The sequence below is a fragment of the Diadema setosum genome, chromosome 8 (genome assembly GCF_964275005.1).
Source record: "Diadema setosum chromosome 8, eeDiaSeto1, whole genome shotgun sequence".
NCBI classification, from domain to species: domain Eukaryota; kingdom Metazoa; phylum Echinodermata; class Echinoidea; order Diadematoida; family Diadematidae; genus Diadema; species Diadema setosum.
The window spans coordinates 39440635-39452647 of record NC_092692.1 but is presented as its reverse complement, the minus strand read 5'-3'; the positions used below and the strand labels follow the sequence as shown (position 1 = coordinate 39452647).

General features: G+C 36.7%; 1 protein-coding gene across 1 annotated transcript in view; it reads left to right on the top strand.

Annotated features, from left to right (window-relative positions):
• The window catches only part of LOC140231543 (tuberin-like), a 54952-nt gene extending 43680 nt beyond the window's left edge, over positions 1 to 11272 (top strand). Inside the window, exons 30-35 of the mRNA XM_072311676.1 lie at positions 649 to 735; positions 2530 to 2716; positions 3512 to 3651; positions 4258 to 4336; positions 9154 to 9245; positions 10024 to 11272. Of these exons, the coding sequence (XP_072167777.1) occupies positions 649 to 735; positions 2530 to 2716; positions 3512 to 3651; positions 4258 to 4336; positions 9154 to 9245; positions 10024 to 10251 (813 nt within the window). The 3' untranslated portion in view covers positions 10252 to 11272. The remainder of the gene's footprint in view (positions 1 to 648; positions 736 to 2529; positions 2717 to 3511; positions 3652 to 4257; positions 4337 to 9153; positions 9246 to 10023) is intronic.
• Positions 11273 to 12013: the final 741 nt, after the last annotated feature.

Below are 12013 nucleotides of genomic sequence, written 5' to 3'. Positions count from 1 at the left end.
AAATTATACTTTTTCTCAATACCTTGAAAATTACTCAATGCATAAACTTATAAAAGGGTCAAAAGTCAAGTAAAAATCATCAGTTCCCCAAATACCTGCACTCTGACATTTTAATCATTCATCCAATTGAACCTAGTTCTAGGAAAGTGAACATTCAGCACATTTGTGGCAAACCTGTCATTTTAATATTTTGCCAATTGTGTGAAACTGTCATCACACATTGTCAAGACATTGTACTATAGACCTATTAGGAGAACCATGCATTATGGCGGAGGCATATCAGTCGCCGTAGCGATATATGTAGTTTGTCATGTCTCTTACTTTTCATTCAAGTAAACAGAACAACTTGTAAGATTTAGCATCCTCCAATATCAAAATCAGGTAGAGTGAATTAAGTGAAAATAACATACTAGCCCACTGGAAAAGAAGGTTGAAAAAGACTGCAATTTTCTATGATGTTGTCAGGGTAAAGAAAATGAAAATGTGCTACAGAAAATTTTTTACCATTTTTTTGTGTTCGACAGGCATATTGCAAAACCATGCTACAAATGTTTTGCTACTAGAGACTGTTAAAATAATGTCCGTGTATGCTGCATTTCTATTCATATCCACCTCTAATTTGACCACACCTGTTTTATGTCCACCTAGGTCGGTCAGCGAGCGGTCAAGGTCTTGGACAGGATTCCTCCACACGACACTCACAAGATTGGTGTCCTCTACGTGGGAGAGGGACAGGTACCAAAATCTCTTCACTCGGCTTCTTCTAAACTTAAATCCTAGCTGCTTAAAACCCATATTTTGATTATTTTCTCATCATACAATGTATCTGTTACCCATCACAGAGCTGCCAACTAGGTTATATTTACAGTACAGTCAAACCTGCTGTAGTGGCCACCTTTCTATAACAGCCACCTTCTTCATCTCCCTTAGGTGGCCGCCGTTGACAGGTTTGACTTGTTTTTAGCATGTCTTTTCTTCCCCCAAAATAGGAAAGCATGTTTTTTTCAAATGAAAAATGTATCTTTTCTAAATTTTTGATCTGGCTTGGATGGTACATGAATTTGAACATTTTTAAAACAAAATAGAATTTTTGTGATAGAAATATGCTTTGCTTGCTATTGTTGTTGTTGTTGTTGTTGTTTTACTGTACATCATCATGTGTTTAGATCTGCAGAGTTTACCAGCCCTGCCAATAACATTTATAAGAACAATGTTGTTAACATAAAAGTAAAGTGTAAATCATTATTTGGTTATCATTAAAATTTGAAGCGCAAAATGAGAATCTGAAAAAGAAGTAAACTATGTTAATCAAAACAAAAGAGATGGCTGAATTCAGCTAAAAGTATTCACAGTGTACGATAGAGCAAGAGGGGATTGGGGAGAGTGTATTAAAGACCCATGGCTAGACATTGCTGAAACTAAAAGTAAGAATGTTTAGTCTTTGGCAAATCAAACGCAATAATGTCACAATAAACCATAAATAAGAAAGGAAAGTGAAATATGACCTAAAACTTATAAACACTCGGAGATCACTAACTTCCACCAAGGCTGCAGGTCACCCATGCCATAGATCAACAGTTTGCATGCATCCTTAAAAACACATCCCGAATCTGACACATTGTCCAGATTACCATCACAAAATTTAAAGGGATGGTATAGTTTTGGTTGAGACCTAATTTCATGTTTCTAACATTTTTTGGTGAGATAATGAGAAATCTCTTATGAAATATGAAAGAGCATGTAATTCTATGAAGAATTCAACATTTATCTAATGAAAATTGGTTTTGAAATGGCTGAGATATCCAAAAAAGAGCGATTCTAATAAAGTGTGGGACCCACGTTTTATTACGATCACTTTGGTTTACTTTGATTTTGGATGTTTCAGTCATTCCAAACCCAATTTTTATCAAATAAACTTTGAATTCCTCTTAAAATGGTATGTTCTGTACTATATCATAAGTGTTTTCTTGGTATCTCGTAAAAAATTAAAAGCCCAATTCTCATCTCCACCAATACTGTACCATCCCTTTAGTATTAAACCTGTTTCTTTCTATGAAAACGGACCTATCCTTAGAATTACACCAATATCCCATCTTAACCTCGCATGAATAGTTCTAGCAGATATTATGAAAGCAAGCAAACAATATCAAGGCAAAAACATAATCTCCTTGGAGGGGGGGGGGGGGAATAAAAGTTTGTAACTTTCTCTTCCAGAGCTGTACGGCCTGTGTTCATGAAGGTGGTTAAAATCTAGACCATTGTTTGAATTTAGTCCATGGACTAAGAGAAGCGTGAAATAGGCATACGTTTGATGTGCACATATCAATATGAGATTGTTATTGGACGTCTGCCGGCGGACACAATCTGTCACTCTCATTTACGCTGAAGAAATTTGCATGAAATATGATTTAAATGTAAACCACCTTTTTGAATAAGGCCTATGAGTCTTCAACATGTACTGAGTGTTTTCCAACATGTACCTCATAGTTGGTATTGCAAATGAGTTTTGAAATAACTTGACCATGACAGACTAAGGACGAGACAGCCATCCTGTCCAATGTCTACGGGTCAGCCCGCTACATGACCTTCCTGAAGGGTCTTGGTCAGCTGGTGTCACTCAAGAATGTTGACCCGGACGAGGTGTACACGGGAGGACTGGACAGGACGGGGTCAGATGGCAACTTTACCTACTGGTGGAAGGATGACATCATGCAAGGTACTTTCCCTTTCTCCTTCTCTCTCTATCTCTCTCTCTTCCTCATTTTCTCTCAATACACTGCTACTGCAAAAGTGGATATTTTCATGTGACTATTCTTCTTTTTTTTTTTGCACTCAGGTGCGTAAGGTGAGTTTTGTAAATTCATATTTCTGTGGAATCAAGACATCAACTACTGGAACCTGTGGCAAGCAAAAATATTTGTGTGCTTTAATTTTCGCGCTACTTCCTGGTTGCACGAAATGCACGAAAATTTCAACACCGTGAAGATTTCCACTCTTACAGTAAATATGGTAAAAACTCAAAGCAGAAAACAGAACTTGCTTTGCTTTCCTACCTTGGATTCTTCAAGAATTCTCATTTGTTTTTGAAAAAGTTGCAAATGATATAAAAATAGATAAGCCAGATCATTCTCAATGTACAGCTGTAATTAGGGTATGTACATGATGATACAGAACGGAATGCATATCAGGTTATTTTAATGATTTTTTAGCATTTTCCTAGCCTGTGACCCTCTTTAATTTGCTGCTTTTCAAATTTTGGTCAGAATTTAAATCTTATGCTAATATGCCCATTGAGGAAAAATAATATAGCATGTAATTTTGATCACTGATAGTCAGCTGAGATGTGTGTTATAAGTATTGTGACTATGGTGCAATGGTGCAGTAGTTGTTGAGTAGGGTTGTGCATGCTATTGCCAATTACACAGATTAGTAGATTTCCCATTCTAAAAGGAATAACGAGGGAATTCCCCCTGAGTCTATGCAGTTGTTCAATGTGTTTTGTGTTCAACAGTTATCTTCCACATCGCCACGCTGATGCCCAACAAGGAGTTGGATCCAACTTGTAATGGCAAAAAGCTGCACATTGGCAACGACTTTGTCTCCATTGTCTACAACGAGAGTGGACAACCCTACCAGCTTGGAACCATCAAGGTATGCTTTAAATTTTTCCATATCACTTTGTCTTTGTCGCACTCCTTACACTGTAGTTGCTCTCTTTCTTTCTCAATCCTGTTCTACTATCGATGTACATAGTAGTTATTTTTTTTTCTCTCATGTAATTGTTTTGTCTTTGTATCATATATATGCCTGTCATTTTATCTTTAACTATGTTTCCTGGATGTCGTTTTAACAGCAGTTGCCTACCCTGTAATTTTAAGTGTGACATTCTTTCTTTCTCTGCTCCCATCAAAACTGACTGTACACCGTGCTCACTCCAAAAATTATATCCAGGGCTTACATTAGCCGTGGCCTTGGGCACCTAAAAGTTGATGACAGGTCATTAGATTTCCAAAAATGTTATCTTATGGTGGCCTGATAAGATTTAAAATGGATTGCTATGTTTCCTTAATATATTTCAGACCAAATCATTTTCTTTTTGGGGCCACTAGAATCTGAAGTTTAAAGATATCAGTTTCTAGAATAAGCCACCAGAGAAAAAAGTTAGTGTTGAGCCCTGTTGTATTATCAGTGGAGGATTCAAAGTCTTGTCTGTTTGTTTAACCAATAACAATTCTCTCTACTCATTTCTCACTCAAGGGTCAGTTCAATTTTGCCGAGATCATTGTGGAACCGTTGGACAACGAAAGCAACCTGGTGTCCATCCAAGCAAAACCAGGTAAGTCAACTTTGACAATTATATTTGAAATTGTTGTTGTCCTTTTCTCTGCTCTTGACAATGAATCATGATTGCATGATGTGATAACTCACTTTAACTGATGTACACTTCACATCAATTACATTACAGTGCACTCCCGTTATAACGAACACGGTTGTAACGAAATTTCGGTTACAACGAAGTGAAAATTCAGGCTGCAACATCCACTCTATGTATTTTTTTTTTTGTTTATTTGTTCAGTTATAACGAAATTTCGATGTAACGAAAGAAAACTGCTGGTCCCGAGGACTTCGTTATAATGGGAGTCCACGGTATTGGAATCAATCCGAAATGTGGATTTAGTTTATGAGGCTACAAAGAGAGAATTTAATCATGCTTATGAGGAGGCAATCATTGTAACTACTGATTTGAGTCCCCAGAAAAAAAAAAACTACACACTTGGAAAAGTGCCAAACGTAGGGGCACAATTGCTGCTACCGGAAGACTTTAACCAGGGACCTTTAGATTGAGTGTCCTTGGTCTTATTTACTGAGCCACAATGACTCCTCATTCAATGGGGAATTAATTGCTATCAAACCTTTTTATAGCAACTTCTCAAGGCAAACCAAAAGGGTACATGTACTATCCTTTGTAGACTGTTGGCCACCATGAACAGGTTGACATTCCATTTTCAATACCTCATAACATGTGTAGCTAATGTTGTATGCAAGCCTCCTATACGCACATGACTGTGAAAGATCTGAACACAGCATTGAATGTGATACTTTGGTATCTCATAAATAGATCTGTATATAGGACTGTGTTTCCTTTCTATCTTGGTTTAATCATGATTGCAATATATATCAAGGCTATTAGACAAGATTAAAAACTCCAGTGAACAGGAAATTAACATAGAATGCTGAAAACAAAGGTGTCAGACTTGACAGTGGGGGACCAACTGAAAGACTGCCTAAAACTCTATGGAAAGCTAAAAGAAAAATTGAATTTGATACAAATATATCTTTGGATCAATTTCATGCTCTTACAGCTGTGTTGCATAGGTAGCCACTATATTTTGGAAAGCCTGCTACCCATATTTTTATTTATTTTTTTTTAAATGAGGGTATTTATAGTAGCTGCATATAGCAAGCAACTATCAAAACAGGTTTGGCTCTATCATAGATTACAGATATTATTGCTTGTCATTTCAGAGTTTGAGTTCAATTAACCCGTTGAGGACGAGTCCCGAGTATACTCGGGCAAGCGTCTATGGGAAATACGTGTTGAAGCAAAATGAAGCCGTCCTCAACGGGTTAATGTATTCCACATGCTAAAGACATACGTTAATTAATCTATGCCTATTGCACATCACCTTTAAAGAGAATACAAGAAAGAGCAAATATATATATATATATATATATATATATATATATATATATAAATATATATATATATATACAAGAAAGAGCATATATATGGATGTGAGGAAATCAGCAAAAGCCTTATGAGACCTATTTAGGTCAATTCCCTTAAAAGATGAATAGGATGCAAATGAAAATAAAAAAGACTAAATACATTTACAGAGTACAACTCTAGGTTGAAAAAAATAAACACTAAACAGCAAATAAGACGGGACAACAAGGAGAAAACAAAAAGGGCAAAGTCTGACACAGATTATTCAGTTGCGCTGTGGATCAAAAACATCTTATAATTATGTTTAACAGCTAAAAGTGTTGGACATTCTTTGATGGCAGCTGGGAACTCATTCCAGCATTTGGCTTCATCTTCATCTTTTTATCTGATTGTTGTCTGTGAAAACTCATATCTGTACAAAGGTAAACATGTGTTTTGATGACAACATCTAGTGTTGGAGGTATGGAATGCACTCTTTGAAGTAGATAAATTATGGAACGTGTCAGGTATGAAAGGTACCTTTGATGTAAGAGAACATAAATGTAGCCAATTATTACTGCACTGTTTGATCAATTTGTAAAACCTAGTTTGTTTGAGTAATACCACAGTGTGTGCAAAAAGATTTGTATTACAGAATGTTCTTATAGCGCATTTTTTAAATGATAATGATATATGGTGCAAAAAGTATGATGAACGTTGACCCCATATTATTGCTCAAAATGTTAAGTGTTGGAAAGGCATAGTATGATACACTGTGAAAGGGGGTTTTGAAGGAAGGGAATGCCCCAATTGATTCATCTATATTGACACCTACAATTCTACTTGTTTTAATAGAAATATCACTGATATGATCTTTCCAAGTTAAGCCATCATCAAATGTCATTAAAAAAAAAGAATGTTGGTACTATCAGTTAGGTTATAACGAGGTTCAGCTGGGTTCATCTTATCTTCTTTTTAATGTAAGATTAGCCTAGAGTATTGTTTCACTATTTTTTTTTCAAACCATAATATTGACAGAGCAAAGAGATGATAAAGATTTTGGTAGCAAGTCATAAAATGATTTTATAGGCCTAAAAGTTTACATCGTGTGAACTCTTGTTGACTTGGGATAGGTGAAAAGGAGAACAGATTTTGTGTTATGTAGTTCAGGTTACAACCTGCAAACATAGGGTGATGATGGTACTATCAGGTGAATAAATATTGATTGTCTGTCTGGAAAGTAAATAAGAAAAACCTTGAGTTCCTTTCGATTGTGGAATCAGATAGAGTATATTTTTGTGCTTATATGTGTCTTATTTTGTATTTGCATACAGTAAATATTTCATATCCTGTTAAACAGTATCAGAAATATTTGTCATCTTATGAGGTTAATGGTACTTTACAAAGCACACAGTGTTATTGACTCAGCTCTGGCATTTAATCATACAAATAGCAGAATGAACATCCAGAGAGAAAGATACTGAATGATGTTAATGAACACCATCTACAAGTGTATGATACAGCAGGCTTTCCTACATTTTGGATGAACATTTTTTACCAGCACTAGTTTATACGAATCATCTGAAGAGACCAGGGCAGTATCTCTTGAAAATACGATGAACAAAAAAAAAAAAAAAAAAAAAGTGTCATGTTGATTAAAGGCTACCAGTACTCACACAGTTTGAGTTGCAGCTATGTAGCAATTACAGTGTGATGGCGTGTAAAGATAAACCCCAGTATTCAACATTACGCAGTGAGAGATGTTATGACCATTTGCTGGTCACATGTTTCACGCGTGAGCATTATTTACATGATCTAAAGTCTTGAGTGGACTGCCCAGTGACAGTAGTATAGAAGCTTGCTTCCTGTGACAAATATATCACTTGGAAAAAGCAAACAAGCAAAATGATGATGTATTTGTGGACAAGACAATAGAACATGTGTGGGTTCATGACATCGTCTTCAAATCTAACCTATGTACTAGTATATGCTTCTGACCACTGTCATTACTTCCGCCAAGGGGGGAGGTTAAGTTTTCGTTACCATTTGTTTGTTCGTTAGTTAGTTTGTTAGTTTGTCCGTGTGCAAAATAACTCAAAAAGTAGTTAACGGATTGAGATGAAACTTGCAGGAGAGGTTGAGAATGACACAAGTAACAAACGATTAACTTTTGGTAGTGATCCGAAAATTTTGGGGGAATTTACGAAGGATTTTTGATATTTTGGCAGGTAGGGTCAATGAACTTGGGAGTTCAGCCTGCGCGTATTTGAGGTTTGCATGCGCGCACTAAAGTGCATGCTCCACTTTCTGCTAGGGCGAGGCGCACCGTGCAGCTGAGGGTTAATGACATAACAAAGGCTTCTATATTGGGAAATCAGGCAATTTTTCAGCATGAAGACCTATGGGTGGAAATCACTGATCTCTATGGAAGAGCCCAAAGAGCTTTTCCCAAGTGGTGGACAGGAGAAAAATATCCTTGGGAAGAGTAAGATCATTGGTGGAAAGTAGCTGCTTGGCGGAGGTCTGCGCTCTCAGAGTGCTTTTCTAGTTGTTTAATGAAAAGGTGCAAAACTTTTAAGACCCTCCTGAAGACACATTTAATGAAGTCGATATAAGTTGACATTACTATGATGTCATGTTCTTGTATGCTATGTTTTCTTCTTTTTTGTGTCTGTTAAGTATGTTAATTTTAGTATTTGATTATTGCTGAAGTATATTATGTAATGTAAATTATTGTAGAGTTTTGTAGTTATGTTGAATATAAGATTATGTTTTGGTATGATTATAATCTATGTAAGGTGCTTAGAAACTGTGTATTAAGCGCAATATAAATGCTAATTATTATTGTTATTATTATAAAACTTTAAAATATCTTATTTTGTGTCTGATATTAAGGAACTTTCTTTTATTCTCTTCTTTTGATTTGACAATATTTATCAATTTGAAGTGGGTTTGGTATCACACTTCATGTCAAGACTACAAAACTTGGTGCCTTGAAGCAAAGAACTGAATACATTCTGAAGCCTATGAAGCTAGATGGTTTACTGTCCCGATCCTATATGCTGTCTGATATTTACTTTCATTATTACTATCATTTTTTTTTTTTGTGTGTGTGTGGGGGGGGGGGGGTGGGTTGGAAATACCTTTTCTTTCAATGTGATTTCTTTCTGATCCAATGAAGAAGCACAAAAACAGTCAAGATGACAGGAATAGAAAGAAACAAAACTTACAACTTAAACATATCACAGGAATTTGATGACCATTGGCCTTTCAATAGATGGTTTTCTTTAGATGTTTAAGAAAGATCAATATTAGTGGTTTAGAGATTGAAATATAGAAAAAGTCTTATGTGATGATAGGCAAAAATGATGAGATAAAAATGTACAATGTAAGTTACAGACTGAGTCTTTTCACAAAGTTTTGCACTTGTTGGTTGATTAACCCAGAGCTGCAGCAGATGTTAGGAAGGCGGGGTCCCTGGATGGTGTCCGACCAACGAGTGGCACTTCTCGTTAGACAGATGGCCCTACATGCTAATGTGAGTTCACTGGACGTCGTAGTCATGACAACCATTTAGACATTGCAGTAATTCTGATATTCGCTGAGGATGAGTAGAGGGAATCTGCAGTGGTGATAGCGATTCCAGACTTGCCTCTCTCATAAGCTTTGGAATGAACTTTCTCACCATATTTGAAATGTTTCATCAGTTTAATCTTGTCAGACACTGCCTGGATGCCTGTATTTTCAATTTTGCCTCATTTAGAATCTTTTCATCTGTCCTCTTCTCTCTCTTTCTCTTTCTATATTTCTTTTATCTATCTATCTGTCTGTCTGTTAGTCTGTCTGTCCATCTATCAGTCTATCTATCCATCTATCTATCTATCTATCTATCTATCTGTCTGGCTTTCTATCATCTATCTATCTATCTATCTATCTATCTGTCTATCCATCTATCTACCTATCTATCTATCTATCTGTCTGTCTATCTATCTATCTATCTATCTGTCTGGCTTTCTATCATTTATCTGTCTATCTATCTATCTATCTATCTATCTATCTATCTGTCTATCAATCCATCTATCAATCTATATAGTCTATCTGTCTTATTGTCTATCTATCTATGTACCTATCTATCTCTCTATCTATCTGTCTGCCTTTTTATATATAGCTATATTGTTTCTATGTCTACCATATTTCTTTCTAGATTTTCATATGTCATTTGTTGATGATTTCCCTTCATAACTTGAGCTACATATCAGTTACTTCCCCATCAAACATCACTCTCATCATTTTTCCATCCTTGAATCAACCGACAGCTTGCCTCCCAGATCCACCAAAGGAGTCCCTCAGAGGCTTACTGCTCCAACTGGCTTGAGCGACTGCGGCAGATCCGTCGCATCCACGACAAAGTCAGTCAAATGGGGGCGCCCTCCAACCCCATGCTCAGCATGATGTCCTCGCGCTACCTCCACCAGACGCCAGAGAAGAAGTCTGGCAGTCAAAACAAGCCGGGGAAAATCAGCGACTTCACAGACTATGCCTAGATCATGAAGGCCAGCTTTGATTTGAAGAAGGCATGTCAAGACCCAACACCTACACCTTGTCTGCTGATAATGTCCAAGTGATACTAGAAGCGGATTGTAGACAATGACTTTACATCATATGGTTGTTGTAGAAGTGCTGTAAGACATACTATCACCATTGGCGCTGGAGTCAGTATTGATAATCTACAGCCGAGAGAGTATCTGGGGTAATGTGTTGGCACTGTGGCATAGTGGACAAGACTTGTGACTTTCAATCAAGGTCCTGAGTTCAAATCTTGTCAAGTGCATACGGACAAGATGTTTTTGCCCGTATGTCCCTCACAACCCGGTGTTACATGCTGGGGTACCTGGCAATGTTTGGGTGATAATAATGTCATGGCCCTGTGGTAGAGCAGTGGCAACACCGAGGAGGCTACCCTTGATGAAGAAAACCATACCATTGTTATCACCTACTCTACCACACATAACTGGTTAGGTTTCTCATTGAAGGTTTGTGTGTTGTTGTTATTGTTCTTTAACAAACATAATGTCCCAGTGTCTTAACTCATCCCACTTGTGCTTAACTTTGTGTATCCATTGGGAAAGACTGGGTGGACAGTACCGGTAATATACTGTGAAAGATTCTCTCTAGTATTAATGACTTACCATGTCAGAGACTACTGTAGCATGGACCAGAAATTCTGGGAAGTGATTAACTGATACCATGGTACTTTAATATATCATTAAAACATTTCTGTGATGTGATAAAGCCCTCATGCTACTCGTCATTGCATTTGCCAGCCAATTGTATGGACCTCTGGAGTTGCTATACCCAATGCCTACTCCATCTATTATTGTTATTCAAACTCACTTCTCTGTAGCACTGTTTTCAAGATGTTTGAGAATGCACAACCCATGCATTCATTGCCCTTTCACAAGATACAATCATTAAGATTATAAGATTTCTTATATTACTGAGATATAATGTTCTGAAGTCTTGTAATCCATTTGAAATTGTTCAAGAGATATATAGGAAGAGATAGATAGATAGATAGAGAGAGGAGAGAGAGAGAGAGAGACAGACAGACAGAGAGGGAGAGAAGGAGAATATATGAATATATTTTTCTCTCTATGCCAGTATATCCCATACACTGCAATCAAAGCTGAATGATGAATGCAGTATTCAGCATGTGAGTCATGCACCTGCCTTTACAAAAAAAGTAAAAATCTTCATTAGTACAATTATATAAGATTTGACAATGCGAGTATCTAAGTTCTTGTCATTACTGCATTAGTAAAGCTTTGTTAGATTCTTGTTATTTTTTTTTTTTGTCATCAAATATGTTAGATTTGCATTTGAATGTTATCCCTTATGAGGAAGTAACTCTTCCACATTTATGGGGTCATTTGTAAGCTAGCATTTCTGATGATTTAACCTCACAACTCGCAAAAAAAAAAAGAAAAGAAAAAAAAAAGAATGGAAAAATAAAAAGTACACCATGTGCAGTTCAGTTTAGTTATGATCGTACATGGCTGGGTATGCAAGCGTGCTGGTACTTCTTCCTGTGTCGGCCGGCCAACTCAAAGACACTTGAAATGGCTGCAGAACTCTTTTCGGTAATTTAATTACCTGTATGGTAGTCTCCACATCAGACAGTGGTTGCAATGTGTTCCACGTCAGTGAATCTACATGTTTAATTTGTTGCACCTGTTCTACTAAGAACAGTGGTATGAAACATATAAATGTGAATTTTGCACAATGCATGTGAAAGGTTTTACTCAT